We start from the raw sequence: 26,726 nt of genomic DNA on the forward strand, positions 1-26,726 counted from the left end.
TCAGCAGTTGACCTGTAGGGCCATTGTACTCAAAACTCTTAATGTCTCAAAAACACAATTTAACATTAAAATGTTTTAAACTGTCAAACTGAATGAAGCCCTTTGAAAAGTGACAGACGTTTGAAGTTTCTGATGTAACCAGTCACATTAGAGTCTCTCTTCATGCTGTTCGCTCAGCCTCAGCCTCAGCATCATCAACATGTCTCTGCAAATGCTAGGGGCGCCAGCCATCCATAGGGGGCGCCCTGGCACCTGACATGAGTGAGTAAGAAAAGTTGACGATAATAAGTAAAAAAATTATGCTTCAAATTCAAAGCTTTCATATCCCCTCCCCATGGGAATAGCATGATGAAGTTACCATTTACTGCAATCCTAAGCAAATATTAATAACAGGAAGAAGATGACAAAGACAGAACTTAAAGATACCATGTTTTAATACAAAAACAGATCATATATGTAGAAACAATCCACCTTTAAACCCCACTAACTGTACCGATCTGTGACCTGAGCAGTACACTCAGTTTCACTCAAACCCACAACAACAGTTAAAACCCATTATCTCCAACATGATAAGAGACTGAAATAAATATGATCCAACTCCGTTTAAACGGACTTCCATGATTTCACATCTAAATAAAGCTTCCATATGTTCATGAACAAAACTGTCTTTTTAATTTAAGATCCATTAAAACTGGCCGGAGGTTAAGGGTTTTAAAAAAGTGTGTATTGCATTGTGTTTGCGTTTACACTGTGTTGACACACAGTGACATGGTCTTTGTAGTGTCCTTGTTGTTTTGACATTTTGATCTAAAACTCTCTAGAACACTGAAGCTGTTGGAAATGTGACCATCGTAGGAGCTGTTGCTGTGCAAAACAAATCTTAAAACATGCAGATCAATGAGCTGGAGCTGTTTAAACTCTGCCTTCATACCTGCAGAAAGCAGGAGAGCTGAAGGAGAGCCGGACAAACCTGTGACACAGCGCTGCACAGGAGGTTTTAAAACTCCAACCAAACAAGCCAAGCAGGACTGATCAGTGTGGGGCTGTGTCCTTTAAGGTGTCTTTCTGTGTGTTACATACAAAAAGGTGCAGAGCATTGGAACGGGTTCTGCTCCTACAAATACAAAGGTATTAAAATCCTCCTCCTGAAGTTTATGGTAAAGAGAGAACTCAAGGGTGCCAGCAGGCTCACACACATACTGGGTGAAAGGTGACACATGACTCACTGCACAAACAGATTTGTCTCCCAAAGTGTGAGCATGGATGCTGTTCTTTCATTATTCCCTGAGGTACATAACATCATGAATTGTATCAAATAAGGCACAGAGAGAGGGACAGACTTAAATATATAACTTACCACTTTGATATAAAAGAACAAGTGTTACGAGGGAGTGATTTGTGGTGGCAGTCCGGCTGCTGTGTGTCAGTCTCAGAGTGTGCTCAGGTTCTCGGCCATGAAGCAGAGGCTGTAGAAGTTGCAGCCGATGCAGCAGAGGTTACAGAGCGACGACAGAAATCTGTAGAGCCACAGACGGCTGCTCAGGTGTCGGTACTTCACGTCTGTCTCACACAGCTTGGCGTAAGCTTCTCTGTTCGATGACAGCCCGATGTCTTGACCCAAACCGCACGCCTGCTCGATCAGGTGCATGTCTGCCATGATCTCTGATGTCATCTGGCCGAACCACTGAGCGTTTACAGCCGCCACAGTCACCGACACGAAGAAGATGAAGATCTGCAGGGACAGCAGGGTCAGGGGTTAAAGAAATATTCTGAGCTGTTTTATGCAGCGTGATGTGGAGCAAACACACACCTGGAAGGCCTCTCTGTCGTCCAACAGCTCGCTGGGATGATACACAGCGAAAATGGTGAGGTTAATGAAGGCACAGGCTGATCCCAGGTGGAGGTAGAACGGTACGAGACGGCTCTGGATGAAGCCGTACGTGTGTCTGTTCAGGTGGTTGTCCATCACAAAACCTGAGCACAAGAAACACAACAACTAATCAGAACTACACGGACCCCCAGGATAGTGTTTCTTGAAAAGCCCTGTCTTACAGTCATCGCTTGATTTAAATAATTCAGAAAAATAGAAGGTTAACAGAAGTAATTCCCGGTGACCTGTCACTGAACTTGGTCAGTGAGACTCATCTTATTTCGATGTCAGGATTGCTTAGTGTTCTTGATTATATAAACATGTTAACTTTTCTCAATAATTATCATCAACTCGTTGTTCTTAAAGATCTAAAAATGTGCATGAATAAAGCTTCAGATGTATGGAACCAAAACAGCAACATCACAAAAAAGTGTTTGGGGTCAAATCTGGCTTTGTTGTTGCAATGAATGAACTGGGTTCAACATCAACTTCACAGCCTGCAGATAATTCATGACTAAACTGTTAGGTCTAGAAAACTTTAACAACTCTGAAAATGTTTGAGTAACTGTCTAACACCCAGTGGCTCTTCATTTACTGTCAGAAATAACAAAAGCTTTAAATCATCACATTTCAGAAGCAGAAACTTGCAAATATGTTTTACCATCATAAAAGAAAACGGAAAATTGACTCATCATGCAACTGTGTGTGTGTGTGTGTGTGTGTGTGTGTGTGTGTGTGTACTCACTTGAAATAAAGGTGACCCAGATCTGCATCCCCCAGTAGGTGGAGAGCAGCAGCAGCTGCAGCAGCTTCACTGTGAACGTCGGCTCCTGATCTGTGGACATGTTTCCTCCAGTCTGGACTTCACTCTGGTCCCAGAAATCTGCACTATCACCTGGGCTTTAATGCTCCACTTTAGGACCCCTGGATACATAATTAATGTGACATTAAGGTTGTTATGATACCAGAATTTTAAACGTTCATACCATTCTAGTACAAATCTAACTATATACCTGTTTCAATACCACAGCAAAAAAAATCAATAGGCAAATAGGCTTCTATAATTTCTTGTTTTTTCTTAATAGCACAAATACGGTGAGCAACGTTTCTGTACCTTCACTGTCTGTTTGTGAGAGACATCAACATGTTCTCTATGAGGGGTCAAAAGGAGGTCAGAATCGTCAGTATTTGACCTTCACAGGGAGTCTCACTTTAAAACCTGTGGTATCGAAAAGTATTGGAAATTCTGACAACCTTTATATAACATTACAGTACAAACAAACATCACTCAGGCTGTATCACTTTATAGGTTACAAATGATTTAACACATTTAACAATGAGATCAAGAGCACAGACTCTTTAGATGTAAATAGGAACTACAAGCGTGAACAAAACAGATGTTGGCCTGTTTCAGCAGAACTGGTGATCTATATAGCATAATTTGTTGTTTTGTAATTACATAATAATTATTTATACTTTATTAACCTCCCGAGGGGAAATTTAGTTTTACACTGTTTAATGAAAATGCTACACACACATAGGCCGAAATACACACATGCACAAACAGGATCCTATGGACATGGAGAGGTGACGGGGCTGCCCACAGCGAGCACTCCAGAGCAGTTCTGGGGTTCGGTGCCTTGCTCAAGGGCACCTCGACAGTGCTCAGTAAGTGGGCCGGCACCTCTCCAGCTACCAGGCCAATTTCCAGACTTGGTCCATGCCAGGGCTTGAACCAGCGACCCTCCGGTGCCAAACCCAAGTCCCTACAGACTGTCGCCCCAATGAACCTAATCACCAAAGATTCCAGGCAAACTCCTGCACACCGTCTTAATTTAAACAGTGGTCTCTCTCCCTCATGAGAGCAGATTTCAGTTTAAAATATGACGTTTTCGTTTCGCTTTTCTATACTTTGTATCATTTATATAAAGAGAGATTGAACATTTAAGACGTAGTATCTAGTCAATTTCATGTGTGTATAATCATGCATTTAATTTTAAATGGTTTGGTGGTTGTCAGGTGGTTTTGTTTGGTGTTTATAAGTCATCTGTGAACAAGAAGTCAGATGGCATACGTGGTGGGAACACACGGTTCTTATCTCATCATTTCATATCAACGTCATCTGTCTGCTTCATTGCTTTGCATTATACAGATATGTCACCAAAAGTGATGTCATTTTGGACATTTGTTTTGTTTTGTGTCAAGACCTTTTTATAAACCTATGCATGGGACACTTTGGATATTAGATATTTATTCCACTATCAAAAAGTATAAAGAATTGAAATCATGACAACTTTAGTTTTGACAACACAAAACTCCACAACTTTGTTCTCTCACAGCTGAAATGGAGAGGACAGGGTCAGGTATTCACAAGTATGGATTTTAAACTTCTGTACTATACGAACTACTATTGGGAACTTTCTTGTTTCCAATAATCAAAAAATTGCAAGCAAACTCCTGGATCCTGTCTAAGATTCACAAATTGATTTGCACAACGTATTTGTGCAATTTAGACAGTGTGCAGGAAATTACACATTTCGGCAATTTTCGATAATATCTTCATTGTAATATCGGAGAAAGTATCGTTTAAAAACACATGGTGTCGAAAAGTATCGACATTTTTGACAACCTTAATACAGGGTGTACCCACTTGAAACTTCCGCATTGTTGTCAAGGAAACGGTGTATGTGGTGTGACCTTAGCCCCTTTGTGAAGAACTCTGTCAGCCTGAGGGGAACATAAAACTCCAGGTGTGCACATTGCATTACCTGTCACTACTCACACGGCTACTTTAAGCCACTTAAAGCTGCTAAAAGTCTTTATTTTACACGATGATAACATCAAGCGGTTACGTATTATTACAGCCCAACACAATGACAACACATACCGACAAAGTCACAGAGTCACCTCCGCTAGTCGGTAAACTTACGCCACTTGTTAGAATTAGTTCGCATTAGTTAACAGTAGTTTTAGCATGAGGTAAAAATAGCAGCTAGTGTTAGCTGAAGTTACCTGTGTTAGAGTTAGCTTCACTTCTGGAACAGTTTCTTCAGCCGCAGTTCACTGTTATCAAATCAACAAAACAAATGAGACTGACTGATTGAAACTGAGCTAAACAGTCAAACCTCAGTGAGTAGTTCACCTGTGTCGTTATTGTGTCCGGACACTTTGTAGCAGAAGTCTTTGAGAGTAAATGAACCTCCACTGCTGACTGACTGGTTAATGCTGCGTTCAAGTTCTCCTCAGATGCTCGAAAGTCTCATGCTGCCTTCATGTGCTCATCGGAAATATCGAATTTACCGTAATACCGAGTAATGAGCATATGAACAACCCCCCCAAAGTCCATATTGCAAGTGGGAAATTGGGAAAATTATATGATACCTGAGTTACCGAAATTTGAAACTTACTTATGTGAAGTTTCAGGGCAGCAAAATGTCAGAAAGTTGGGAAACAGTGTCAACAATTCACGTTACAAAATTATACATTGTGTTATTTTGTTCATATTAGCCATCATATTTTTAGTAGTTGCCCATTTTAGTATATGCATTTATTAGCTGTAAATGGTAAATGGACAATTATATATTATATTATATTATAGCGCTTTTCTAGTCTTCCGACTACTCAAAGCACTTTTACACCACAGGTCACAGCTACACATTCACACACTGATGGTAGTGATCGCTATGTAGTATCATCCATCAGAAGTAACTAATCCCATTCATACACCGCCACTGAAGCAGCGGGAGCAATTCGGGGTTAAGTGTCTTGCCCAAGGACACATCAGACATGTTGCTCAGCTGGGGATTGAACCCTCGGCCTTCTGGTTGAGAGGCGACGACTCTACCAACTGAGCAACAGCTGTAGCAAATTTTTAACCATGAAGCATACCAGGCCAGTATATTAAAAACTTAAGGCCTTATTCACTGACAACAACAGGAACAGGAATAACACACACACACATGCTAACAAGCCTAATTTGAATAATAAAGCTAGCTAGTCAAGAAAGTATTTAGCCATTTATCTGCCACATATAGTTCAATAAAGCTGAATCTGAGTATTTTTAAAACAATAAAAATAGCCATATTTTCTCTCCCTTTGATAATTAAACAGCAGCCACTAAAAAAACAACCTTACTTCTACTTTGTTTTTTGTTTTTCTCCAACCAGAGCACTTGAATACGTGTATGTCGTCATTACGACTGCACAATTGGGAAGTAGGACATTTCCAAGGAGCACATGAAGGCAGCATGAAGTTAGAAAGTCACTTTACTAATTTGTAGATGTATTCTAATATTTGTTCTGAAATGGTAACTGTACAGCAACTTGCATTGACGATATATATCCATTAGTCTATATAGTGTAAGGGAGTAAGTAAATTATCACAATAAATCAATTAAGAACAAGATTTTACCACAAAGCCATCATTACTTTGTTCAACAATGTTTAAATGTCATAAGAAAAAGAATACAATGTATTCTAACTTGGTTTTCTTGTTCTGACTTAATCTCAAAAACGTATTTTTCCGATTATTCAGACAGCACTTGAACGCACAGTAACTACAGAAAGAGGCGGACCGTCTGTTTACGATGTGCTTTAAAAAGTCCTGACAGCTACGACAGCAGACACAACAGGTTCCCCCTGAACACAGATGATTTACTCTGAGATTGTTGTTGCCGTTTTTTTTATTTGTCCAGAGAGACAAAAAAGAGGTGCAAAGTCCCTTTTCAATGAAGTGTCCATGATCATCAAGAAAATTTGTTTTATACATTTATAAAAAGCCTTTAATTTGAAGAATACTAACATTTTACATTTATCAAAATGTAAAAATGTGCACTTTTTGATGAATGTCTTATTTGTTTAGTAAATAATTCTTAAAGATGAATATAATGTGTGAACCCAAAATTACTTCCGATTTGATCTTTTACATAAAAATTCAGACGTTTCCTGTGTAAACAATCAATACCCTGACAAACACTTATGTTCGATATTACAGTTAAAAACAGAAACTAGTATTATACATTAAATTTGACATTTTCTTATTGGAGGATAGCCCATTGAGATGCACCATCTCGTTTTCAAGGGGGTCCCTTGATATTAGATAACTATGAAAGCATTTCTACTAGTCATAGCTGTATTCTCACCAGTAAAAACTATATTGCCAATGACGTATACTAGCAGTAGTTTATATTTCCAGAAACCTAATATCCACTGAATTTCTTCTGCTCAAAATTCATTCAAAAAATATCTTAAAGTCCTTAAAAAGTGTAAATGTGGCCATTTTGACATTAAATAGCTAAGTTAAGTTTTTCCTAGTTTAAATTAATATTTCAGATATTCATTCTGGTATAAAAACATTTTGAATATCTGCAACAGAATTCTTACTGATTGTGCTTTCACACAACAACTGTTGTTGGAAACATTCTGAAGTTTTCGGGATGAGCTGCCTGTGTAAAAGCAAACAGACACACTTACTATCGCCAGCCCCCTGGAACATTTTCCACGTCAAGGTGAGCTGATGTGAGAACGCAGCAGGAAACATTCAGGACATACAGGCGGGAGCGGCCCGTGATGATTATATGCTGCGACCGTTACATACAAACTCCCATTTTAAAACTAAAACTATTATTTCTTCTCACAGCGAGTCCCTGTTTTAAATTAAATAAGAAATGATCATCCCTGTCCTCAAATAGTCTGACAGTTTTTCTCAAGCAGAACACTTCAATAGTTAGATGAATCACATCCTCTTTATTGTTTTTTTTTCACAGAGCTACAAGACTTTTGTACACAGAAATAATCACATCTATGATCTTAGTGCTTTACAGATTATTGAAGTCCTTCCACAATGTTGTTTATGAACAGGCTGATACAAAATTAGATTTTTACTATTTCCTTTGATTAAAAAAATCACACATGTATCTCTAAAGTGTATAGACTGTCTAAAAAATGTGTCCTTTGCTAATTTGTAGGGCTGCACAATTATTTCAAATCTCATTCAATCTCAATATGTCCACTAATGAAATCTCTAAAATCAGTGACACAGCCATGTTAAAAATAGTTCAGCTTTCCTGCAAAGGTGCCCTGAAGACAAATTATCTCTAGGTGTTTGTAAATGTTACATCATCATGGTTTGATCTTCTTTTCACAGAATATAACTCTTGTGAAGCAGAAGTGAACCATTTCACTATTGTAATATACGTTACAAAAACATGCTGTAAAAATAGTTTCTTTAGCAGCCCTACAAATTAGATTCAGTTTCTGTTTATGGCACTTGGGAAACAGAAGGAAAGGCTGACCTGTTCATTAAAGGTTTGCAGAAAAACTTACAAAAGGTCTTTCGTGAAATAGAAAAAAAAAAGAAAACACGGTGTTAGAAGGTAACATGAGTTATAGGTCAGTGTTGTAGTCGAGTCCCCATTCCCTGAGTCCGTCTTCTTACATTTGTCTGAGCCGTGTTCCAAGATGAGCTTCTTTTTTCCACCTTGGCCCTCTTACCTGAGCTTCAACTCTCTACTATCTGTCAGTCTTCATGTTTATACTGTACCTCAGTCTGAGTGGGTGTGATACTGTTAAAACTGAGACAAATAAAATGTAATTGTGTTGAGCAGAGCAAGCTTTCCAGAAGATGACTTTACGTGTTGTATTGTTGAATGAATGTGTTCAACAACTTTTCATATTAAAAGATTAGAGAAGCTGTTTACAGAATCAGTAAATGTTTCCATGTGTGCAGTAAGAGTGTCGAAATGAACCGTTTCTATGACGCATCGCGATGTGGACGATTGTGCATCGATGCAGTGACGGAACATAAATGATTATTGTGTACTGACTTTGCACTATATTTGTAGGTTTTTCCGGCCGTGGCTGGACCCTATAAAATGAATTGAGCCATGTGAATGTGTATGAATGGATGAGTTAATACTGATGGATGCTTTACATAGCAGCCTCTGCCGTCAGTGTGTGAATGTGTCGGCATGACCTGCGGTATAAAAGCGCTTTAAGTAGTCAGAAGACTAGAAGAGGGATATTAAACCTCATGTCCATCGTCATTTACGTGTCAGCCTTCACTCTAATGATCAGAGCCTTATTAAAAAATAAAACTATTACACAGTCTTTATCAATAAAAAGATGGAGTCCTCCTCTTCATCCTCCGAGTCCAAATGCAGCTAATGCTCAAGTCTGACTCAAAGTCCAGGTCATCAGTGCTCCAATACAAGTCTAGTCACGAGTTGTGAAAAACAGTGGTATAAGTTACAAAGAGGGTTTGGAATCAAGCAGCTCATGGCTGAATAAAAGCTTAAAAACAGAAAGAATGGAGACAGCATACATTCATCACTTGAAAGCATCACCATACTTGAGCTTTACATGGATATCTCTTCAGACAATGTCTGGTTGTCAAAAGAACATGATCTTTAAGCTTGTATTACTGTTCTATATTTATTTTCACTTCAGATAAAAATAACTAGTTAGATCTTTGTGTGAAACAGTTTTTTTTTTTTTTTTTTTTTTTTTGTGAAACGTCCAGCAACCTGCTGCTGAGGCTCCCCGTGACGGTCAGTGTCGTGCAGATTTACAGATTTTGTCGTACACCTCTGGGAAGGCGTCCTTACAGCCGAGCTCGTCTCTCAGTCTGTGATACAGCCGACCATCAAACATCTCCCAAAACTCCTCTCTGTCCATGTACACGTCTGCATACAACATCTGGAAGCTGCGGCAGGAAGATGTGTCAGTACAAGTATATGTCATAATAACTTCTATACTACATCGGACAGGCTCTTATTTAAATATATGAAGCCTTGCTATTTATTCATGTCCATCCCTCGTTCTCTTCCAAACTTTGGAGATAAAGATGCTTAATCCCAAACATTCACTCACCCATGCACGTCTCTGACAAACTTCTCCAGCTGACGCGTCGATGCTTTAGCTTCAAAGTGTTTGACTTTCGGCTCCCCATAAGCCCCGATGTCCACGTACAGCTCTTCCTCCCCACTTTTGGGGTGAACCATCCCCCTGCCGGGGGGGAGCAGGAACGGACACAGCCACAGAGGATACACCTGAAACAACAGGATACACATGAAGAGGCTGCATGCATTCTAAATATGAAGTATTTAGCAGTCCGAGTCTTACGTGGATGTCCTCGTGGAAGCGTGTTATTGCAGCCTGCAGATTCTTCATGGGTACCAGCATGTCCTGGACCACGTGGTGCTGCTCATAAAGACGTCGAATGGTTTCTCCCTGAGTGAGCTTCAGCAGAGAGATTTTAGGAGGAACCATCCACCCAAACAGCCAACGAAACACCGGGTTGTTCCCAAAGGGGATTATATCCTGGAGGAAGGACACAAATATACACACATCGGTTTATACAACATCCAACATTTGTAGTTAAACCTTTCTTTGACAAGAAAATAAGAAATATTTGGTGATTTCAGCTTCTGATATGAGGTTTGTTGTTTTTTATGATTTTTTAAAAACTGAAATTGTTTCTTTTTAGATTGTTGTTCAGATGTCATTTTCAAATGTCATTCTGGAAATTTGTAATGGACTTTTTTTCATTAACAACTGATAAGCACACAGCCAATATTCTGTTACACACCAGATGATTTAGGCCTGGTTATATTACAAATAAAAAAAAATATTATTATATATATTAGTGATTTGGTGGATAATTGTCCATTTATTCCTCTGGCTAGAATACCCAAGAATTTCTCAAACAGATAATGCTCCATTACTCCACCAGAGGGCGTCCTCCACCCTCTGGCACTCATCATGCGCAGTCTTCCTTCTCTGCAAGGACTAAACAACAAAACTCCACAAAAAGCAGAGCATCAGAATGCTGTAAGCAGATCCTGCAGACATCTGTCAAACTGATACCATGCATAATTCATCACAACTTTTACTACTGCAGAGGACAGAGGATGTCGGGCTTTCTCACTAATGGCTAATGGTGTGTGTGTGTGTGTGTGTGTGTGTGTGTGTGTGTGTGTGTGTGTGTGTGTGTGTGTGTGTGTGTGTGTGTGTGTGTGTGTGTGTGTGTGTGTGTGTGATCAATTTCTACAAACATGAATGGACATAAAACACAGGCCCTCATGTTTTAACAAAATCAGTGTGTGTCCGTCTGTGTGAGTACAAAATGTGTGTTTGTGTGTCAGACAAAGAACGTTAGAGTGCTAATAAAAGAGGGGAGTGAGGAGTTGATAAGATGATGACAAGCTAAAATGTGGCACAAAAAGCACCCCCTTAATCTAATCCTGAAGTTTGTGTGCATGTGTGTGTGTGTGCGTGTGCGTGTGCGTGTGCGTGTGCGTGTGTGTGTGTGTGTGTGTGTGTGTGTGTACCTGAAGCTCCCAGAAGATGCTGCGTGTGTGTCTGTGGTAGTACTGTCTCAGAGGAATGTATTCCACTCCCGTGTCGTCACCTTTCAGGAAGCTCTCCACGTGTTTGAAGAACCAGGGTTTAAAGTGCAGGCCGATCCTGTTAATCTGAAATCAACAGGAGAATTCATACCAAAAATAACTTTATAAAGGAAGGACTTCTATTAAAAGCAACAAAATAAACAATGCTGTCGTGCAAAAGAGAAAGCAAAGTTATGGAAAAGAGTGACTAACTTTGCAGTTATAGCAGGGGCACTTTCAAATGTGGAGATGAGAGCATAATCGAAATAAAGACAAAAGTAAATGAAATAGATGAAAGGGAAAACAAAAGCTTTAGCGTGATTAAAATGCTCGCTCTCTTCAGGCAGGGCTTTCGAGAGTCTGATCTATTAGATATAAGGAGGTGCAGAGCCAGGCAGGGAACTAAAAGAGAATTACAGTGTTCCAAAATATATAATAAAAGAGACAGGTCGACAATTTACAAAACCTAAAATGTGCAGAATTATCACATTTTTGGACCCAGTTAAAGACAGAGCGACAGTTCCTGTACGAGCTGGATGCAGTAGACCACAGACTGAATAAAACACGGACGTAGCATTTGAAACTCAACAATGGCGGTCGCCATCTCCACTTAATACTCCTAACTCGTCGTCTCAGCTGTCTGTATTACTACTGCTATGTTTGTGTTGTTGAAACATGTTGTAGTGATATTAACACAGAGACGCTGTTAGTGAACTCCCCTTCTCCTGCACGCTCTACACATTCGCCCCCCTTCCTCATCTAATCCAAACTGAGTATTCTAAGGTTGTGAGAGCACGCCCGACACTAAATTTCACAATGAAAAGAACATGTTTAAAGGCACCTCTGTAAATGTTCTGGACCTGAATGTCCTGAAATTGTCTTAAAAGGAGTTCAGGTGCATTACACAAACACCTCACCTTATCAGGCTCTGCCTCGTCCGTCATGGTTCCCGTCATGATGACAGCAGAGTCCAGACTGTACTGCAGACCTTCTACAAACGTGTTCTGCTTGTTTCCCGATTCTTCAGCGAAACGTTTGCAGATGTTCTCCAGTCCTCGCACCGGCTCGTATCGCAGCTTCACCCAGGACTTAGCAGGAACTATTTTAATCTCAGCTGCAACCAGGAAGCCCAGAGTCCCACAGGACCACGGGACGGCGTGGAACAGGTCAGAGTTCTCCTCCTGCGAGACAGAAAAATGTATCACTGTGAGAGAGAGCTTTGTGGTCTCATTCTAAATCATTGGTTCTCAAACTATGGTACGTGTACCACCGGTGGTACTTGGGCTCCCTGTGGTGGTACGCAAAGAAATCTCCACAATATAAAAAACAAACCTGTTCAGCATAAAACGACATTTTTTTTTTGTCGTACTCTTATCTGTCTTGTATCTATTGGGTTGTATTTATATCAAATGTGTTTTCCCCTCTAAATGAATCTAGTTTTTGCAACAAACAACTTTAATCTGCTCAATTTATGCACGGACACAGACATAAACAACAACAGGAATACGCCTCACATTTTGAAAAGTTCCACTCGATATTCCGTTATAGTTCAGTACTGAAACAACAGCAAGCAGCTGTAGGCCTACATTAACAGAATATCTGTTAACATTAACATACATTAACATTTGGAGAGCCAAATATTTTCGGAAGTGGTACGCAGTCTAAAAAGTTTGAGAACCACTGCTCTAAATGATTGGGTTTCTACATGTTGAAAGTTACAATGTTACAATTCATTTAGCAGACGCTTTTTATCCAAAGCGACGTACATCAGAGAGTGAGTACAACACTAATCCATTCATACACCGCAACCGAAGCAGCAGGAGCAATGCAGGGTTAAGTGTCTTGCCCAAGGACACATCGGACATGTTGCTCAGATGGAACCCTTGACCTTCTGGTTGAGAGGCGACGACTCTACCAACTGAGCCACAGCCGCCCGAAGAAGTATGTAGGAAGTATGTCCTCATCACTGTTGCCAAATGTTTGTTCACTGTGTTCGGTCTCTTATTACAAAGAGTGTGTCCTGAGATCATTTTTTGTTGGGATTCAGGGCTTTATAAATAAAAGTTGATAAATCACACATACTGACCTCAGTGCAGCGCACTAAGCTGCCATCAGCCAGAACCAGCTCAAATGCGACACAGATGTGCTGAAACAACCCGTAAATATGAGAGGACGACTCGATGCCTGTTCCCATCACCAAACCACCTGAGAGAGGGCAGAAGAGAATATTTGATATCAGTCATTTCTTTTTTTTCTTTTAAAGATTTATTTTTGGGGCTTTTTGTGCCTTTAATGGAGAGACAGGACAGTGGATAGAGTTGGAAATCAGGGAGAGAGAGAGTGGGGAATGACATGCGGGAAAGGAGCCACAGGTGGGATTTGAAGCCGGGCCGCCCGCTTGGAGGAGCAATGCCTCCAAACATGGGGCGCGCGCACAAACCACTGCGCCACCAGCGCCCCGATATCAGTCATTTCTTAATAACAGATTTATAAGTTATTTGATATATCAGCAGGTAAACACAGAGCAGAAAGCAGCCTCTGCCTGCTGTGTGTTTGCAGGCGTGGACATCAGGATAAATGAATGCACCGCGGCCTGATGGGAAAACATTAGATTGTTGATGTGCAGTTTATGGCATCAGGAAATCCATTATGAAACCTGATCGAGGGGAGCCTCCAGCTCTGCAGCCATTTCCTCTCAGTTTCATCTCCTGAGCTACAACATGAGTCGTCTATTGGATTAGAGTCAGTGAGGCACCGAGCAGGAAACAGTGCCTGATTGAGGACGGACATCTCTACACTCTGAGTGAGTGTGAGTGACACACACAATTTGATGATGACACCCCCAGGAAATATATCCCACAGAAACACCGAAAAACATACCCACTGTGAGGTCATCGAGCTCGGGCAGCACCGGCAGCGTCCAGCCAATAGAGTTTAGGAGAGCGGTCACCTGACCCATGTTGGCCAGCGGCTCCACTCTCACCACCTGAAAAACACACATCACTGTCAGTCAACCATCAGAGGCCTGTACTAGCAAGTCAGTGAAACATACTCAGGGTATCTTTCAGTTAATAAAGCCTCAGACGTTGTGGTGGTGTGTCCACGTAGCTCAGCAATACTCCAATTACAAACGCTAGTTGTCGGTGCGATTTCTATGCTAGTTAAATGGCCAATTTCTGGTTCTGCCGCACTTTCTGCTCGTTGTGTACAGAAAACCATGGCAACTGAAACTGAGCGTACTATGTGGGGGTTGGAGCTGAGAATATTGAAGAGCAGTTGATTAAACTGTGGACATCGGAGGACGGCTCATTTTTGTCGTTTCTTCGGCCACATGGAGACATGAAAAGGGAAATTCACCTCTGATATTTTTCAGATGTCTGCAAATAAATTTGACAAATTGGTCCATTGTCTGCAGTCATTTATCTCATACCAGAGTACACATGTTATGCCTGTAGACATTACTCAGAGACTGACAGTTGAATGCTATTAAAGACTGCTACTTAGACTTCTGCATAGATACATGGACTACGCTACCCTACAGCGTTTGTTACAGTGTAGAATTTAGCAAAATAATGCAGAGATTTTTGACAAACAAGTTAACCATTGACCGGTTAGAGGAAGGGTTACAAAATGGACAATCTGTCTTTGCAACCCCAGAGGACTCAAGTGTGCACCTCTACACAAAAACTTAACATTCAGGCTACTTGTATCACTGTACCCACTTCAAGACTCATTCAAATGTAATGTAAATACAAATAATAACAACATTTACAATGGCTGCTATCTCAATTTTTTCAACAGTTCCATTACTGTGGTGTTTACTCACAGTGACACCTTATTCAGATTCAGATCTAGATCACTTTAAGTGTTCTTCTGGAATAACTTAAGTTTAGTCTAACAGCCTACAAAGTCACATAAAATTAAAACGGCAGCATTCAGACATTAACATTTCAGCAGCAACAGATCAACAAATATGGACCAGAGTAATTGCAACAAGCTGTCATGAATCTGCTATGAGGAGCCAGGTCATAAAACTCAACTCCAGAGATATAAATAATTAACAAACACTTAATAAACTGAAGTTTACAGAAACATACCCATGTGTCAACTACAACACTTGTTTTAGACAGCCCAGGATGGAAAATATAAAAGTTATCAAACTTGCTCTTTTAAATATCTTATAAAAGAAGGCTCCATGATCACACATAACAATGAGGATATGGAAGCGCAAAATTCCAAAAAAGGCATGAACCTAGTGTGTGTGTGTGTGTGTGTGTGTGTGTGTGTGTGTGTGTGTGTGTGTGTGTGTGTGTGTGTGTGTGTGTGTGTGTGTGTGTGTGTGTGTGTGTGTGTGTGTGTGTGTGTGTGTGTGTGTGTGTGTGTGTGCGCATTCCTCCCACCTGCTTCTCTGTGTCCACCTCCAGGATGTCCATCATGTTGATCATGATGTTTTTGTTTGTTTTCTTGTATTTTCCGACTCTGAGGGACACGGTGAGCCAGCCAGGGCGACCTGTACACATGTGGGTCTTACTGCCGTCCTTCCTCCACTCTTGCACCTGAAATGAGTCAGAACATGAAATATGAAATAATGAGTATTACAGGTACAACACAGCAAATCTGACAGTTCACCTGTTCCACTCCTTCAATCTTAAAGGTACAGTACATAATGCAGAGGAAATTCATTGAGGTCAATGCGCTACAGTTAACATGAACTCTTAGGCCAGGTTTACGGGAAAATCATCAACTAATATGGGAATCATTCTTTGTTTCTGTTTTTTTAAAAGTTACGCTTTCAGATTTTGATAACAAAGACTGTGCACACGGATCCAAAATAAAACAACTCACAACACTGTAGTCTACATGCCAGGCCAGTAGTAGGCGGTGTGACTATGTAATCAAACAATCTGCACTTGCGCAACTACTCTTCCTTCTACAGAGCGATAGGTCTCTTCTCTACTTTCGAAGATGATGGGTGATGGGTTCTGAGATCAATGGAAAGGTAATATTCAGTATTTTAGAAATCAGGCCTGAAAGTGAGAAAAACATGCAGTGTGCCATTATAAGTTGTGATGAATCCGATTTAACAGAACACGTTATAAATGCTATAAATCCCAATTTGTATGTCTACCTGGTGTTTGTGTTTTACACAACACCTTTGCTTACAAAGAGTCCCTCCTGGATAAATCCAAAAAACATTTGTTTTCACCTTATAAGAAGAATGAATCTGCTAGTAGCTGATAGCTCACTTCACTTCATCTGACTCTCTTCATTTAGACTCTTTCGATGTGTTCATTGAGAATGCTTATATTGTTACAACTAAGAATTTGTAAAACTGTGCAGCACTCCCGTGTACATCAGGTTGGCCTTTAATTTACAGAAGACAGCAACAAAAACTACAGCAGTCACCCTGAAATCCCAGCAGCATGGTTTCTGTAGGCTCTCTGTATGTAAAGTCGTCAGGATGCATCAAAAGCTGGTGAACAAGTGAACAGATACAATACAGTTGTGTAATATCTGATTGATAAAGTCTTACATCACAGTGTAGTTTGGACTCCATTGATTCAATCAGAGAAACACACTGACTGAGATTTTCACTACCCATAATTCCTTTCCAAACACATGCAATATTGGTAAATTCTCGTTGTTTTGATCCTAAAGGTGATTCAACTTTTAGATCAGTGGTTCTCAACTGGGCTAGCCTCAGGACCCACAATCCAACACCTTAATGAGAATATGAGACTCAATATCAGATATTCGTCAACCAATCAGATTTATTTAAAAAAGAGCGAGAGTAGTTTGGACCTCAGATCTGAAAACATGTGCTAGAACAAAACAAACATGATTAGAAAGGGCTTTGTAGGTTTTGACACAATTTTATTTTACAGGCACACATTTGCGACCCACTGAAAACGACCCCATGACCTATTTCGGGTCCAGACCCACCAGTTGAGTTCTGTTAGAGATAAAACACTAAACCTTAAACACGTTTGTATTTATTCATGTTCGTGTTATGTTTTGAATATTAAGTCACTGCTTCAACTACAATAACTTATGCCCACTTAATGACAAGCACACTCATCGATGAGGCTCCTGGTCACTCGGACAGTGTCAGGTTATGATGGGGGGGTCTCACCTGTCGCTGGATGTCGCGGACGCGCTGCTCGTGCAGTCTTGGCGCAGAGCACATCTTAAAGATGATCCACGCGCGGACATAATAATAAACATCAAAAATAACGGAAAGAGGCAGCAGAAAGAGACACACGAAGATCCATCTCTGATGCACGATCACGTAATCCACACCTTTGACTCTGATCCACAGCAGGAACAGCACGAGCGCACCGGACAGGTACACTAGCGGGTCCATGTTTCTGCACACACCGAGTCCGACTCTATGCGAGTTTTTTAGTCAGAACAGAGTTGACCGCAGGAAGTTCATGCGGACCAGCGATCGATTTTCCTGACTCCTGGTCACCCCGTATCACCGTTTCATGAGAGAGGTGGGCGTCCCCGCCCCTGCTCCGCGCTGATTGGTTAAAAAGTGAAAACAGGCGGGGATTGGTCCTAAAGCTGCTCTTTCATTGGTCGTGACAGTGACTGTAGGTAATTTCAGAGCTGTAGTCTCTCTGAGTTTAAACCAATCACGGAGCAAAGAGGCTGTCACACCATGCAGTCTGTCCTCATGGATCAGTTACAGACTGGTCCCAGATCAGATCCTGACCCCTGAGACCAGAATGAGACCAGAGTGAGGAGGATTTTACTCGATCTAACTCTCAGACTCTCTAACTCTGAATCCATGAAGACTGGTTCCTTGCTAAAGATGCCTTCAAATGTATCATATAAAAAAGTGTTTATTCTGTGTGATCGAACACATCCTGTTTTAACCTGCACACTAAACATTTATATTTTACAGCTGGTTATTTTTTTAAATGCTTATATTAATGTATTTTTACCATATGTCCTCATTATGTTTAGCCTATTGAATAGTTTCTGCTGATAATATGTCTACACTCCTGCACTTTAACTTATGTATCACTGATACAATGTCAATACTGTCCATTTACGACTCTGTTTTTGCACATTTACATTTAATCTTTCATATTTAAGACTAGTAATGCTTAGTTAAATCCTGGTTGTATATATTCCCATTCTTAGTTTTTATATTTTTAGTGCTTATTTACTTTGTATTTAATATTATATTGTGTTTAGATTTGCTAATATTGTGTTTTTTGCTCATATTGTGTTTGGATAACCTGCTGCCACAATTTCCCAGTTTGGGATCAATAAAGCAATTATCTTCTATTCTATTCTATACAATGACATTGCAGCACTATGGAAGCCCAAAATGGACATGCATCCTACATTTTATCTAATCTTATTCCGAGTCATTCTGTTGATTTTATGGATATCTTGAATTATGTAGCCTAACTCTTAAACTGGCTACACACGTGACAATTTTCTACAATTTTCAAATGTTCAAATCTAAACTTGTTTTTTTTAAAAGGCCCCAGACATTGGGAAAGTTTCAAACGATTTTTAACTTTATAATCCTTCAAACGATAACACACTAAACCAGTTGGGCTTCAATTAGAGATAGGACAGTGGATAGAGTCAGGAATCGGGGATAGAGAGAGAGAGAGTGGGGAATGACATGTGGTAAATCCACCCGCCTGAAAGACCACAGCCTCCACACCAGTAGGCCATGGGCGCTCCTAATGTATATGCCCAGGCTCTGGCACCCTTATTATGGGAATTGTGACTATAGAGTTTGGGAACCTGCTCTTTGTAGTAACAATTTTATAATGGAGATTTCACAGAAACATGTTTATTTATGTTATTTATTTATTTTTAATGTGTTTATTGTATTTTCTAACCTTTTCTTTTCCTTGTCAATAATTTGTTTTAGAGTTTATACATAAATATATATATATATACATATATATATATATAGGCCTATATAGAGAGAGAGAGAAAGAGAGAGAGAATAACTAACTAATCCAACTTTTACTTCCTTTAAAATCGTTATTAATTCTCTCCAAGTTGCTAAAAATTATATAGTCCTTTAAATTATTTAAAAAGACAAGCTTTCAGTGTGTAAAGTTTCTCATTATCAGCCTCCAACAATAACTTCTTGGCAATAAAAGATACAATAAGCCTTATTTGACAACTTGTTGATGTCCTGGTTGAGTTGTGGGGGCCAGAAGAGGCCATGTGGTGGGATAGGTAGTGTCAGGGTTCTCTCTATTTGGTTAGCTCACATGAACACAGCCTGTGTCTGTTGAAGGTTGCATTGCTGCTTTGGTTGCTGTGGCAATCAAGGGCCATACGGTATGATATGTAACATATAGGGTAGTAGTAGCTTAATCAATCGAGAGCTTACCCTTCCATTAGGGCACAGGTATCTTGTGTTTAATTCACATTAAGCCTTCAGACAACAATTCAAAATTACTGTTAAGAAAATGTGTTGACGTTTTGGCCTCCATTAAAATCACTTTAAGGTTTTATTTTGCAGCTTCTGATTTTGTTAAAACATGAGGGCCTGTGTTTTATGTCCATTCATGTTTGTAGAAATTGATCTCACACACACACACGCACGCACACACACGCACACACACACACACACACACACACACACACACACACACACACACACACGCAGACACACACACACACACACACACACACACACACACACACACACAGACACACACGCACAGACACACACACACACACACACACACACACACACACACACACACACACACACACACACACACACACACACACACGGGCTAAAGTGGTCCCCTTCAGACACATTAGACAGGGAGGGTGGGGCGCCAGTAAAGATTTCTTAATGGGCTCTGCTTTCCTCCGTCCATCTGCCCTGATGATAAACACAGCTGAGCCTGATGCGCATCACAGTTTCAAACGGTTTATTTTCCATTTTTACAACAAAACTTGAATTTGAACACTTTTCTACAACATCTGGAGAGCCACAGACGGAGGAGAAACACCTGGAGTTTATGAGCAGCGACTTTTGAACAGTTTGGAAGAAATGGTTGGAACTAACTGGTGAGATTCTTCACCCTGGAGATAAAAGGCCAAGAAAAAACAAGATATAAAGGTATCCAAGTTAAAAGAAACTCTGTTTTGTGGAGTTTTTGGATGTGTGTTCCGCGTCAGAGCGCATGGGGAGTGCGCACTCTGGGACTGTTTGAGTGACACCACCCAGCCGGTAAAGTAACCTCCGCCCCGGTCCCGGAGGAGGATGCCTTCCCTGCATCACGGAGCCATCTTCGTCGGAGCCTTCCTCATTGTAACAGGGGGCTCCACAGCCTTCCTGGCCTCGTACCAGAGCCGCCTGCAGGCGTTCTCCCTCTGTTGCGTGGTACTGGGGGTGGTCATGCTCATCCTGGGGCTCTTCTGGGCCATGAACAGCAAGAGTGCCGCGAACTACAACAACCGGGACTTCGACCCGGACTGTCCGCATTATCCGTACAACGACTACCCAAACTTCGTGAGCCACGCGCTCTTCACGCCTCCGGGGGGTCGCTTCCCGGAGTCCCAGTCTGTGTTTCTTCCCAGGTGGGTGAGGGAACAATCACACCTCTTTTTTTTTCTGATACTGTTAAGATGAAGCCAGAAATTAATAATCATAATATGGATCTAGCTTGCCGGTATAGCCTACTGAGAATAAAAAAAATGGATTCGTTGCCCTAAAGATATATTTGACTTTTATAACTTCACACCGGGCCTTGGTGTTTTATACATTCTTCAGGCCTTAGCTCTGTACCTATAGTGACATCATCGGTCATCGATGATCAGAAGGGATGCACCGATTGAAAAAAATCAAGGCGGATAGGCCTACCGATGTTAAAAAAATTGTAGTCGATAGAGGCTTCTGATACTTATAGTTTTCTGAAATGTTTGTTTTTCTATATTTTATTTGGTTATTGTTAAGTCCCCTGTTTGGGCCAAGGACAAAATGACTATTATAAAGATATCAGCAGTCATTGTTAAAGTCCCTCAGGTCTTCGGTATCTTTGAGTGAGCTCAAATTTCATCAGATTTACATAACAACCTTTAATTTAACCTACGTTCATAAAACTTTTGTTTTTTGGAAAAATACCTACTTCAAAAGAAGTCATTCAGTCCTTTTGTGTCTCTCGTATTTAGTAATAAATAAATAAATATATTTTGGTTTCCAAACACAAAAACCTTCAAGTTTTCAGAGTCCCTCAGGTTAACCGATATTCAAATAGCTGGCACACACAAACAGCAGCACATTTTTAAGAAGAACGTCTAAGACTTTATTTCTTATTTAGTTGGACCTTATCTGCGTTCATACTTGTATAATGTCGCCCTCTGCTGGCCAAGGTCAGAACTGTAAGACAAAACCCTAAAATGATCTAACTCTGCCCACGGAACAGAATGTGTGTTTTTTTAAGGATACATAGGTCTACTGGTATCTCAAAATCCCAAAAGAAGCTCTTATTTAGTCCCATAAGGAAGCACATGCCATGACTGTTTAGTTTGTTTTTTTGTTTGTGGACGTTGCTCAGCCTTTATAAAAGATATGTTGTGATTCTCTGTAGATCACTACAAACTTAAAGAACATTTTTGTATGAAATCCTTCATTTTTAATTGAACCAAATATCCTGGATCATACATACAAATGTAACACTTGAATCAAACAGCTTGAAAGCATTTCAGTGAGATATGAATATATTGATTGTGGACAGACCTCTTGGCCACGGCCACTCCAAAAAACACCCGTATCCTGTCTCAGTGATTATAGACCTGTCGCATTAAACTCTGTAGTCATAAAATGTTTTGAGAAGCAGGTGAAGGCATATAAATAACAAAATCCCAGCTAGTCTTGAGTTAAGTTTTGTTTTGTTTCATGGAGCGCCCTAGTTCGGAGATTGGATTTAAGGGTTAAACAAAAACTTTCAGTATGATTTAACACTAACTACTCATCCACTTTTGTCCTTAACACTGGAGCTCCTCGTGGCTGTTATCGTAGTTCCTTACTGTACAGTCTGTTCACATATGATTGTGTTGACAAAAACAAAACCGACATCATTGGGAAGTTTGCAGATGACTGATGATTATCCCACTGCTGCGTTCTTTTGGATGTTGGTGTGTAATACATTCATAAGCACATTTTTTTTGCACCCATAATGCTCCTATCTCTTGTGTTGAAGAGGAGCCAATGTGCATTTGTAATTTATAAACGAGAGTCAATACAAGCCAAGTGGCAACTTCAGATGTTGCAAAAAGGAAGCCAGTGCAGAAGTGGAAACTCAAACAGTTTGTCGATGGTCCACTTGAGGCTGGCTTAATAAGCCCCAGAAGTCACATACGCACCCATTCAAAAATGCCAGTTTTTACAAGAAAAACTACAGCAATCACCCTGAAATCCCAACAGAATGGTTTCTGTGGTGTATAGGCTCTCTGTATGTAAAGTCGTCAGGATGCATCAAAGTGAGCAGATACATACAGTAAATCAACCTGTTTGCAGCCTGGTACGAAAAACAATATTGGCCTTATTAGTTATTATCCTCATGGGCGCACACTGTACAGAGGGGGAATTTTTTCACAACACATTCGTTTTGATTTTATGAATGATACGAGTTAAGCATAGTTAGACGAGAGGCTGACCTGATTGACAGGTGGGCGTGATGTAACAGTTTGTCAAGAGGATTAAAACCCGCCTCAGCTCCAGCTCTCAGACTATCGTTAGATTGACTAAAAGTAATGCTGAGACAGGATTTCCAGCATGGAAGCTGCCTCCGATGAGCCTCCAGAGCCCCCTGCCATAACAGATTGGTGATGTCACTCAGGCTTTGTCCATTAAAATGTACAGTCTATGAACGAGGCCCAGAGCGCTCATTTTAGCGCCTGAGACTGGAAACACGTCACCAATCAGTAACTTTAGACACGTAAAACGTTTTAAACTTACATTTATATTGCAGATGTACATTTTACTCTCTAACTGGAGACTATTAAACTTGCTCTTTTAAAGTTGTACATGCATGTTTTTTTTGTTTGTTTTTATTAACCAGGAGAACCTCAATGAGATTAAGAATGTCATTTACAAGAGTATCCTGGCCGAGAGGGGCAGCAGCACAACAAAAAGTTACAGATATAAAACACAGAGTAATTACAAACACAGATCAACATGTCCTGAGTCACAGAGCAGAAAGTATTTAGTCAAATCATCTACAACCTGAAGCATCTTCCTCCAACACCTTCAATCTACTTTTAAAAAGATTTAAAGAAACCAGCTCCCCCAGACACAGATCATCCTGCAGGAGATTCCAGGCCGCCGGAGCAGCGTACCTGAAACTCCTTTTCCCCATTTCAAGACGCACTGTGGGAACAGGAACAGCAATACGTGTTGTGACTGGGTTGCAGAGAGAAGACTGTGTCACATGAATACAATTACACAAGTATGAGGGAAGCAGGTTGAGTAAAGCCTTATGAATAAGGACATGCCAATGAGTTTGTTTACGCTGAGACAATGCAGGCCAGCCGACTTGATCATACAGAATACAATGATGAGTCAGGGCACGGAGATTTGTTGTAAATCTCAACGTACCATGACATACGGTATCCAAAGATTTTAGGCACTGAGACGATGCATGCATATATAAAACATCACCCTCATCAATCAGGGGCATGAAAGTAGCAGCAAAAGAACAACAAGATTTGTTTCTGAAATAAAAACCCAGCCGCACCTTAAGCTTCTTTACAAGTTGCTGAATATGAAGCTTGAAAGACAGAGTATCATCAATTAAGAAGCCAAGGTATTTACAAGATGATACAGACTCAATCAATCACCCTGATATGTACCAATAGAAGGCAGGTTTAGTGGCTTTTTCTTTGAGTTGGAAAACACCATGAGTGTAGTTTTATCAGGATTCAAAATCAATTTCAGCTCCTGAAGAGTGTCCTGTACAGAATCAAAGGCCTCTTGTAAGTGACATATACGTAAATGAAAATTTGCATTATAACATTGTGACCGTATAGCTTTGATTGAAAATGTCTGTGTAGGTTCTCAGTAAGTGAAGGTCTGTCATTATCCTTGTGGGGAGTGGGTGGACAGCTGCCACTGTCCATTAGTATTTTTGTTTACTCAAAGAACACGATTTTAGCTGCTACTTTCATCTAACCAGTGCAGCAACCAACACCTCAAAGCTTTACTGAGGAAATCATTCAGTGCTTCTTCTGGCTTCTGGCTTTTCTGATCAATCTGCCTCTGTTTTCTCCAGAACGATGGAGCACCACCGACACGGCGCTCGAGGAGAGGAGTTTGACTACCCCCCCATGGAGCCTGGAGGTTTCAGTCCTCCTCCTCACCCTCCTCCTTGGTTTGAGCCCCCTCCTCCCTACGAGGTGGCCATTAAGACCACGTGCAGCTCCACACACCTGCGGCGTGCGTACTCAGACACACACCTGGCAACAGAGCCTCTGTTTGCGCGGTCCAGAGAGATCAGCTTTGAGGTGTGATGCGGTGGACACACACACTCCTGCCTTTAACGTCAACAGACTTTGTCAAAACACTTGAGGCATGCTTCTCAAGGATGTCGAAATGTTGTAGCATGTTTTCTCTAAGTTTAAAGTGATAACAAAAAATATTTACAAATATACGTTCAAGAGAAATAGCACCAAATCCAGCCTTATTGAACAAACCAGGACACTGTATGTGTGTTTAAAGAGCGCAGCAAATTGTGAGTGTGAAAAACTGTGCAAAGAGATTTACACCACTGCCATTTCTGTTTAGAACAACACAAGATGGTTAGCTTAGCCTAGCACAAAGACAATAAACAGATGGAAACAAACTAGCATTGCTTTAAAGCTCTCTGTTTGGCATGTAATATGATGGTTGTTTTTTGTGTGTATAGTCAAAGTTGCAGGCTGGAGTTTTTTTTTTTGCAAGTAGAACTGACTTCCTGCTGTTATGCTAAGCTAATCGAATGCAGAGCAAATCAGGCAAATCTTTTTACTCTGAAAGACATCAATTTAAAATAACAAGATGCAATGTTTACAGACTCAGAGCAGCAGATGTTTCATCATTGACTGTATACGAAAAAGTGGACAAAGCAACCATGACGTCAGCCATCAGTTTATTAAAGACTGTTTTGAAGCCTTTAGTTCAACATTTTGGCTGACATTATCTTTTTGGAGCCATGTGATCATATTTGGAGAAGAGAGGGGAAGCAGAGGTTAAATGCTAATTCTTTACAGTTACAAGTCTATTCTAGAGGCTATATTTTTAGCTGATTAACTACACAGACACAGACTAATCAGTGCTTGTGAATACAATAATGTTATCATATAAATGTTTGTAAAAAGTGGAGCTTAGACTTGAACTGTCTGTTAATACAAAAAAGCGCAGAGCAAGACATTATTTGTATACTCACATGAAACATCCAAATTGCACAAACACGGCCCAGAGGTTCAGTTCAGTGACTGAATTAGCTGAGGTGACACCTAGCAGACTGCTAGCAGCTCCCACCTGTCACTCAAGCCACAGCCCTAATTCTACATCACTTTAAGCCTTAAAATAATGTAAAGAGGTGAGCTGTATAAAAATTCAACCCGTACAGTTGACATGAAACCGTACAGGTGCATGAAATTACATATAGAGACCAAAACTGTTTTTTTCACCAGGCTGTAAACATGTTAATTTCTGCGGTAAAGTTGGACATTTTAACACGGAGCTCTATGGGACTGACTCACAGCAGGAGACAGCCTCCAGTGGAAACTAGAGGAACTGCAGTTTATGTTGTTGTACATTTTTGAAATGGCTTTATTTATCAGCTCTAGAGGTTGCTGCTTGTATTATCCAAAGAAGAAGAAATAAATCAAAATACTGAACATAAAGGATCAAACATGTTAGTTTTATTAATGTAAATTGTTGGTTTTACTTGTGTATTACTCTTTAAAGATGTGGAAGACAATTTCAGAGAGAAAATGCAATGGTACGATGGAATTCTAAAAGGCAACCAAAATTGCCACACTGCTGTACTATATAGAGATGTTTTAGGGAGAGAAGATATGCTAACTATAGATAACTAGGTTATGTATAGGCAACAAGTCCCGTCCCATCTAGTATGATTGGCTGCCAGACCAGTGACATTCATCACCTCGCTGAACAGTGTGGGCTGAGATGTTTCAGTGTTAGCGCCAAGAGCAGCTGAATAAAATAGCCAAATAGCCTACTGAATCCACATAAACGCCGGAAAAGGGAAGACAACAAGTGATTAGCCATTGGCCATTTCTGTATGTTTACACCTCACCAAATGAGCGTGTTAGAACGTTTTTGTGGATCGGTGTGCACGGCAGTTGTCATCAAAACAACGTCAGCTGATTATGGAACTTTTTTGAAAATATTATCACGAAACGATTCTGTTGTCAGTGGCTCGTTTTCATGCCGTGGCCTAGTGTCTTCTTACAATCATACAT

General features: G+C 40.4%; 3 protein-coding genes across 4 annotated transcripts; 1 reads left to right on the forward strand and 2 right to left on the reverse strand.

Annotated features, from left to right (window-relative positions):
- Positions 1 to 418: 418 nt before the first annotated feature.
- On the reverse strand, positions 419 to 5,133 carry si:ch211-121a2.4 (transmembrane protein 205). Of its 2 annotated transcripts, none has more exons than XM_061031728.1 (4): positions 5,013 to 5,133; positions 2,616 to 2,794; positions 1,811 to 1,974; positions 419 to 1,732 (listed from the first exon to the last, which is right to left on the reverse strand). In XM_061031728.1, exons 2-4 carry the CDS (start codon positions 2,713 to 2,715, stop codon positions 1,430 to 1,432), a joined length of 567 nt encoding a protein of 188 aa, XP_060887711.1. In that variant the 5' UTR covers positions 2,716 to 2,794; positions 5,013 to 5,133; the 3' UTR covers positions 419 to 1,429. The 2 variants fall into 2 exon arrangements, with proteins under 2 accessions (XP_060887711.1, XP_060887720.1); XM_061031737.1 differs by lacking the exon at positions 5,013 to 5,133 and adding an exon at positions 4,883 to 4,990.
- A 2,461-nt stretch (positions 5,134 to 7,594) lies between these two features.
- On the reverse strand, positions 7,595 to 17,747 carry dhcr24 (24-dehydrocholesterol reductase). Its single transcript, XM_061031749.1, has 9 exons — positions 17,389 to 17,747; positions 15,656 to 15,811; positions 14,136 to 14,241; positions 13,342 to 13,460; positions 12,173 to 12,436; positions 11,199 to 11,342; positions 9,991 to 10,188; positions 9,739 to 9,917; positions 7,595 to 9,571 (listed from the first exon to the last, which is right to left on the reverse strand). Exons 1-9 carry the CDS (start codon positions 17,617 to 17,619, stop codon positions 9,418 to 9,420), a joined length of 1,551 nt encoding a protein of 516 aa, XP_060887732.1. The 5' UTR covers positions 17,620 to 17,747; the 3' UTR covers positions 7,595 to 9,417.
- Positions 17,748 to 20,100: 2,353 nt separating this feature from the next.
- On the forward strand, positions 20,101 to 25,411 carry si:dkeyp-51f12.2 (uncharacterized protein LOC100151460 homolog). The gene is made up of 2 exons (XM_061031764.1): positions 20,101 to 20,837; positions 24,530 to 25,411. Exons 1-2 carry the CDS (start codon positions 20,521 to 20,523, stop codon positions 24,765 to 24,767), a joined length of 555 nt encoding a protein of 184 aa, XP_060887747.1. The 5' UTR covers positions 20,101 to 20,520; the 3' UTR covers positions 24,768 to 25,411.
- Positions 25,412 to 26,726: the final 1,315 nt, after the last annotated feature.

Source organism: Labrus mixtus, chromosome 3 (genome assembly GCF_963584025.1).
Source record: "Labrus mixtus chromosome 3, fLabMix1.1, whole genome shotgun sequence".
Lineage (NCBI taxonomy): Eukaryota > Metazoa > Chordata > Actinopteri > Labriformes > Labridae > Labrus > Labrus mixtus.

Coding starts and splice junctions, on each gene's coding strand:
- si:ch211-121a2.4 (XM_061031728.1), bottom strand. CDS start 2,715: ATGTCCACAGATCAGGAGCCGACGTTCACAGTGAAGCTGCTGCAGCTG. Junction 1,975..2,615: donor CTGGGTCACCTTTATTTCAA/GTGAGTACACAC, acceptor TCTTGTGCTCAG/GTTTTGTGATGGACAACCAC. Junction 1,733..1,810: donor ACGACAGAGAGGCCTTCCAG/GTGTGTGTTTGC, acceptor CTGTCCCTGCAG/ATCTTCATCTTCTTCGTGTC.
- si:dkeyp-51f12.2 (XM_061031764.1), top strand. CDS start 20,521: ATGCCTTCCCTGCATCACGGAGCCATCTTCGTCGGAGCCTTCCTCATT. Junction 20,838..24,529: donor CAGTCTGTGTTTCTTCCCAG/GTGGGTGAGGGA, acceptor TGTTTTCTCCAG/AACGATGGAGCACCACCGAC.
- dhcr24 (XM_061031749.1), bottom strand. CDS start 17,619: ATGGACCCGCTAGTGTACCTGTCCGGTGCGCTCGTGCTGTTCCTGCTG. Junction 13,461..14,135: donor GCTCGATGACCTCACAGTGG/GTATGTTTTTCG, acceptor GCCCTCTCTCAG/GTGGTTTGGTGATGGGAACA. Junction 11,343..12,172: donor ACGAGGCAGAGCCTGATAAG/GTGAGGTGTTTG, acceptor TGTTGATTTCAG/ATTAACAGGATCGGCCTGCA.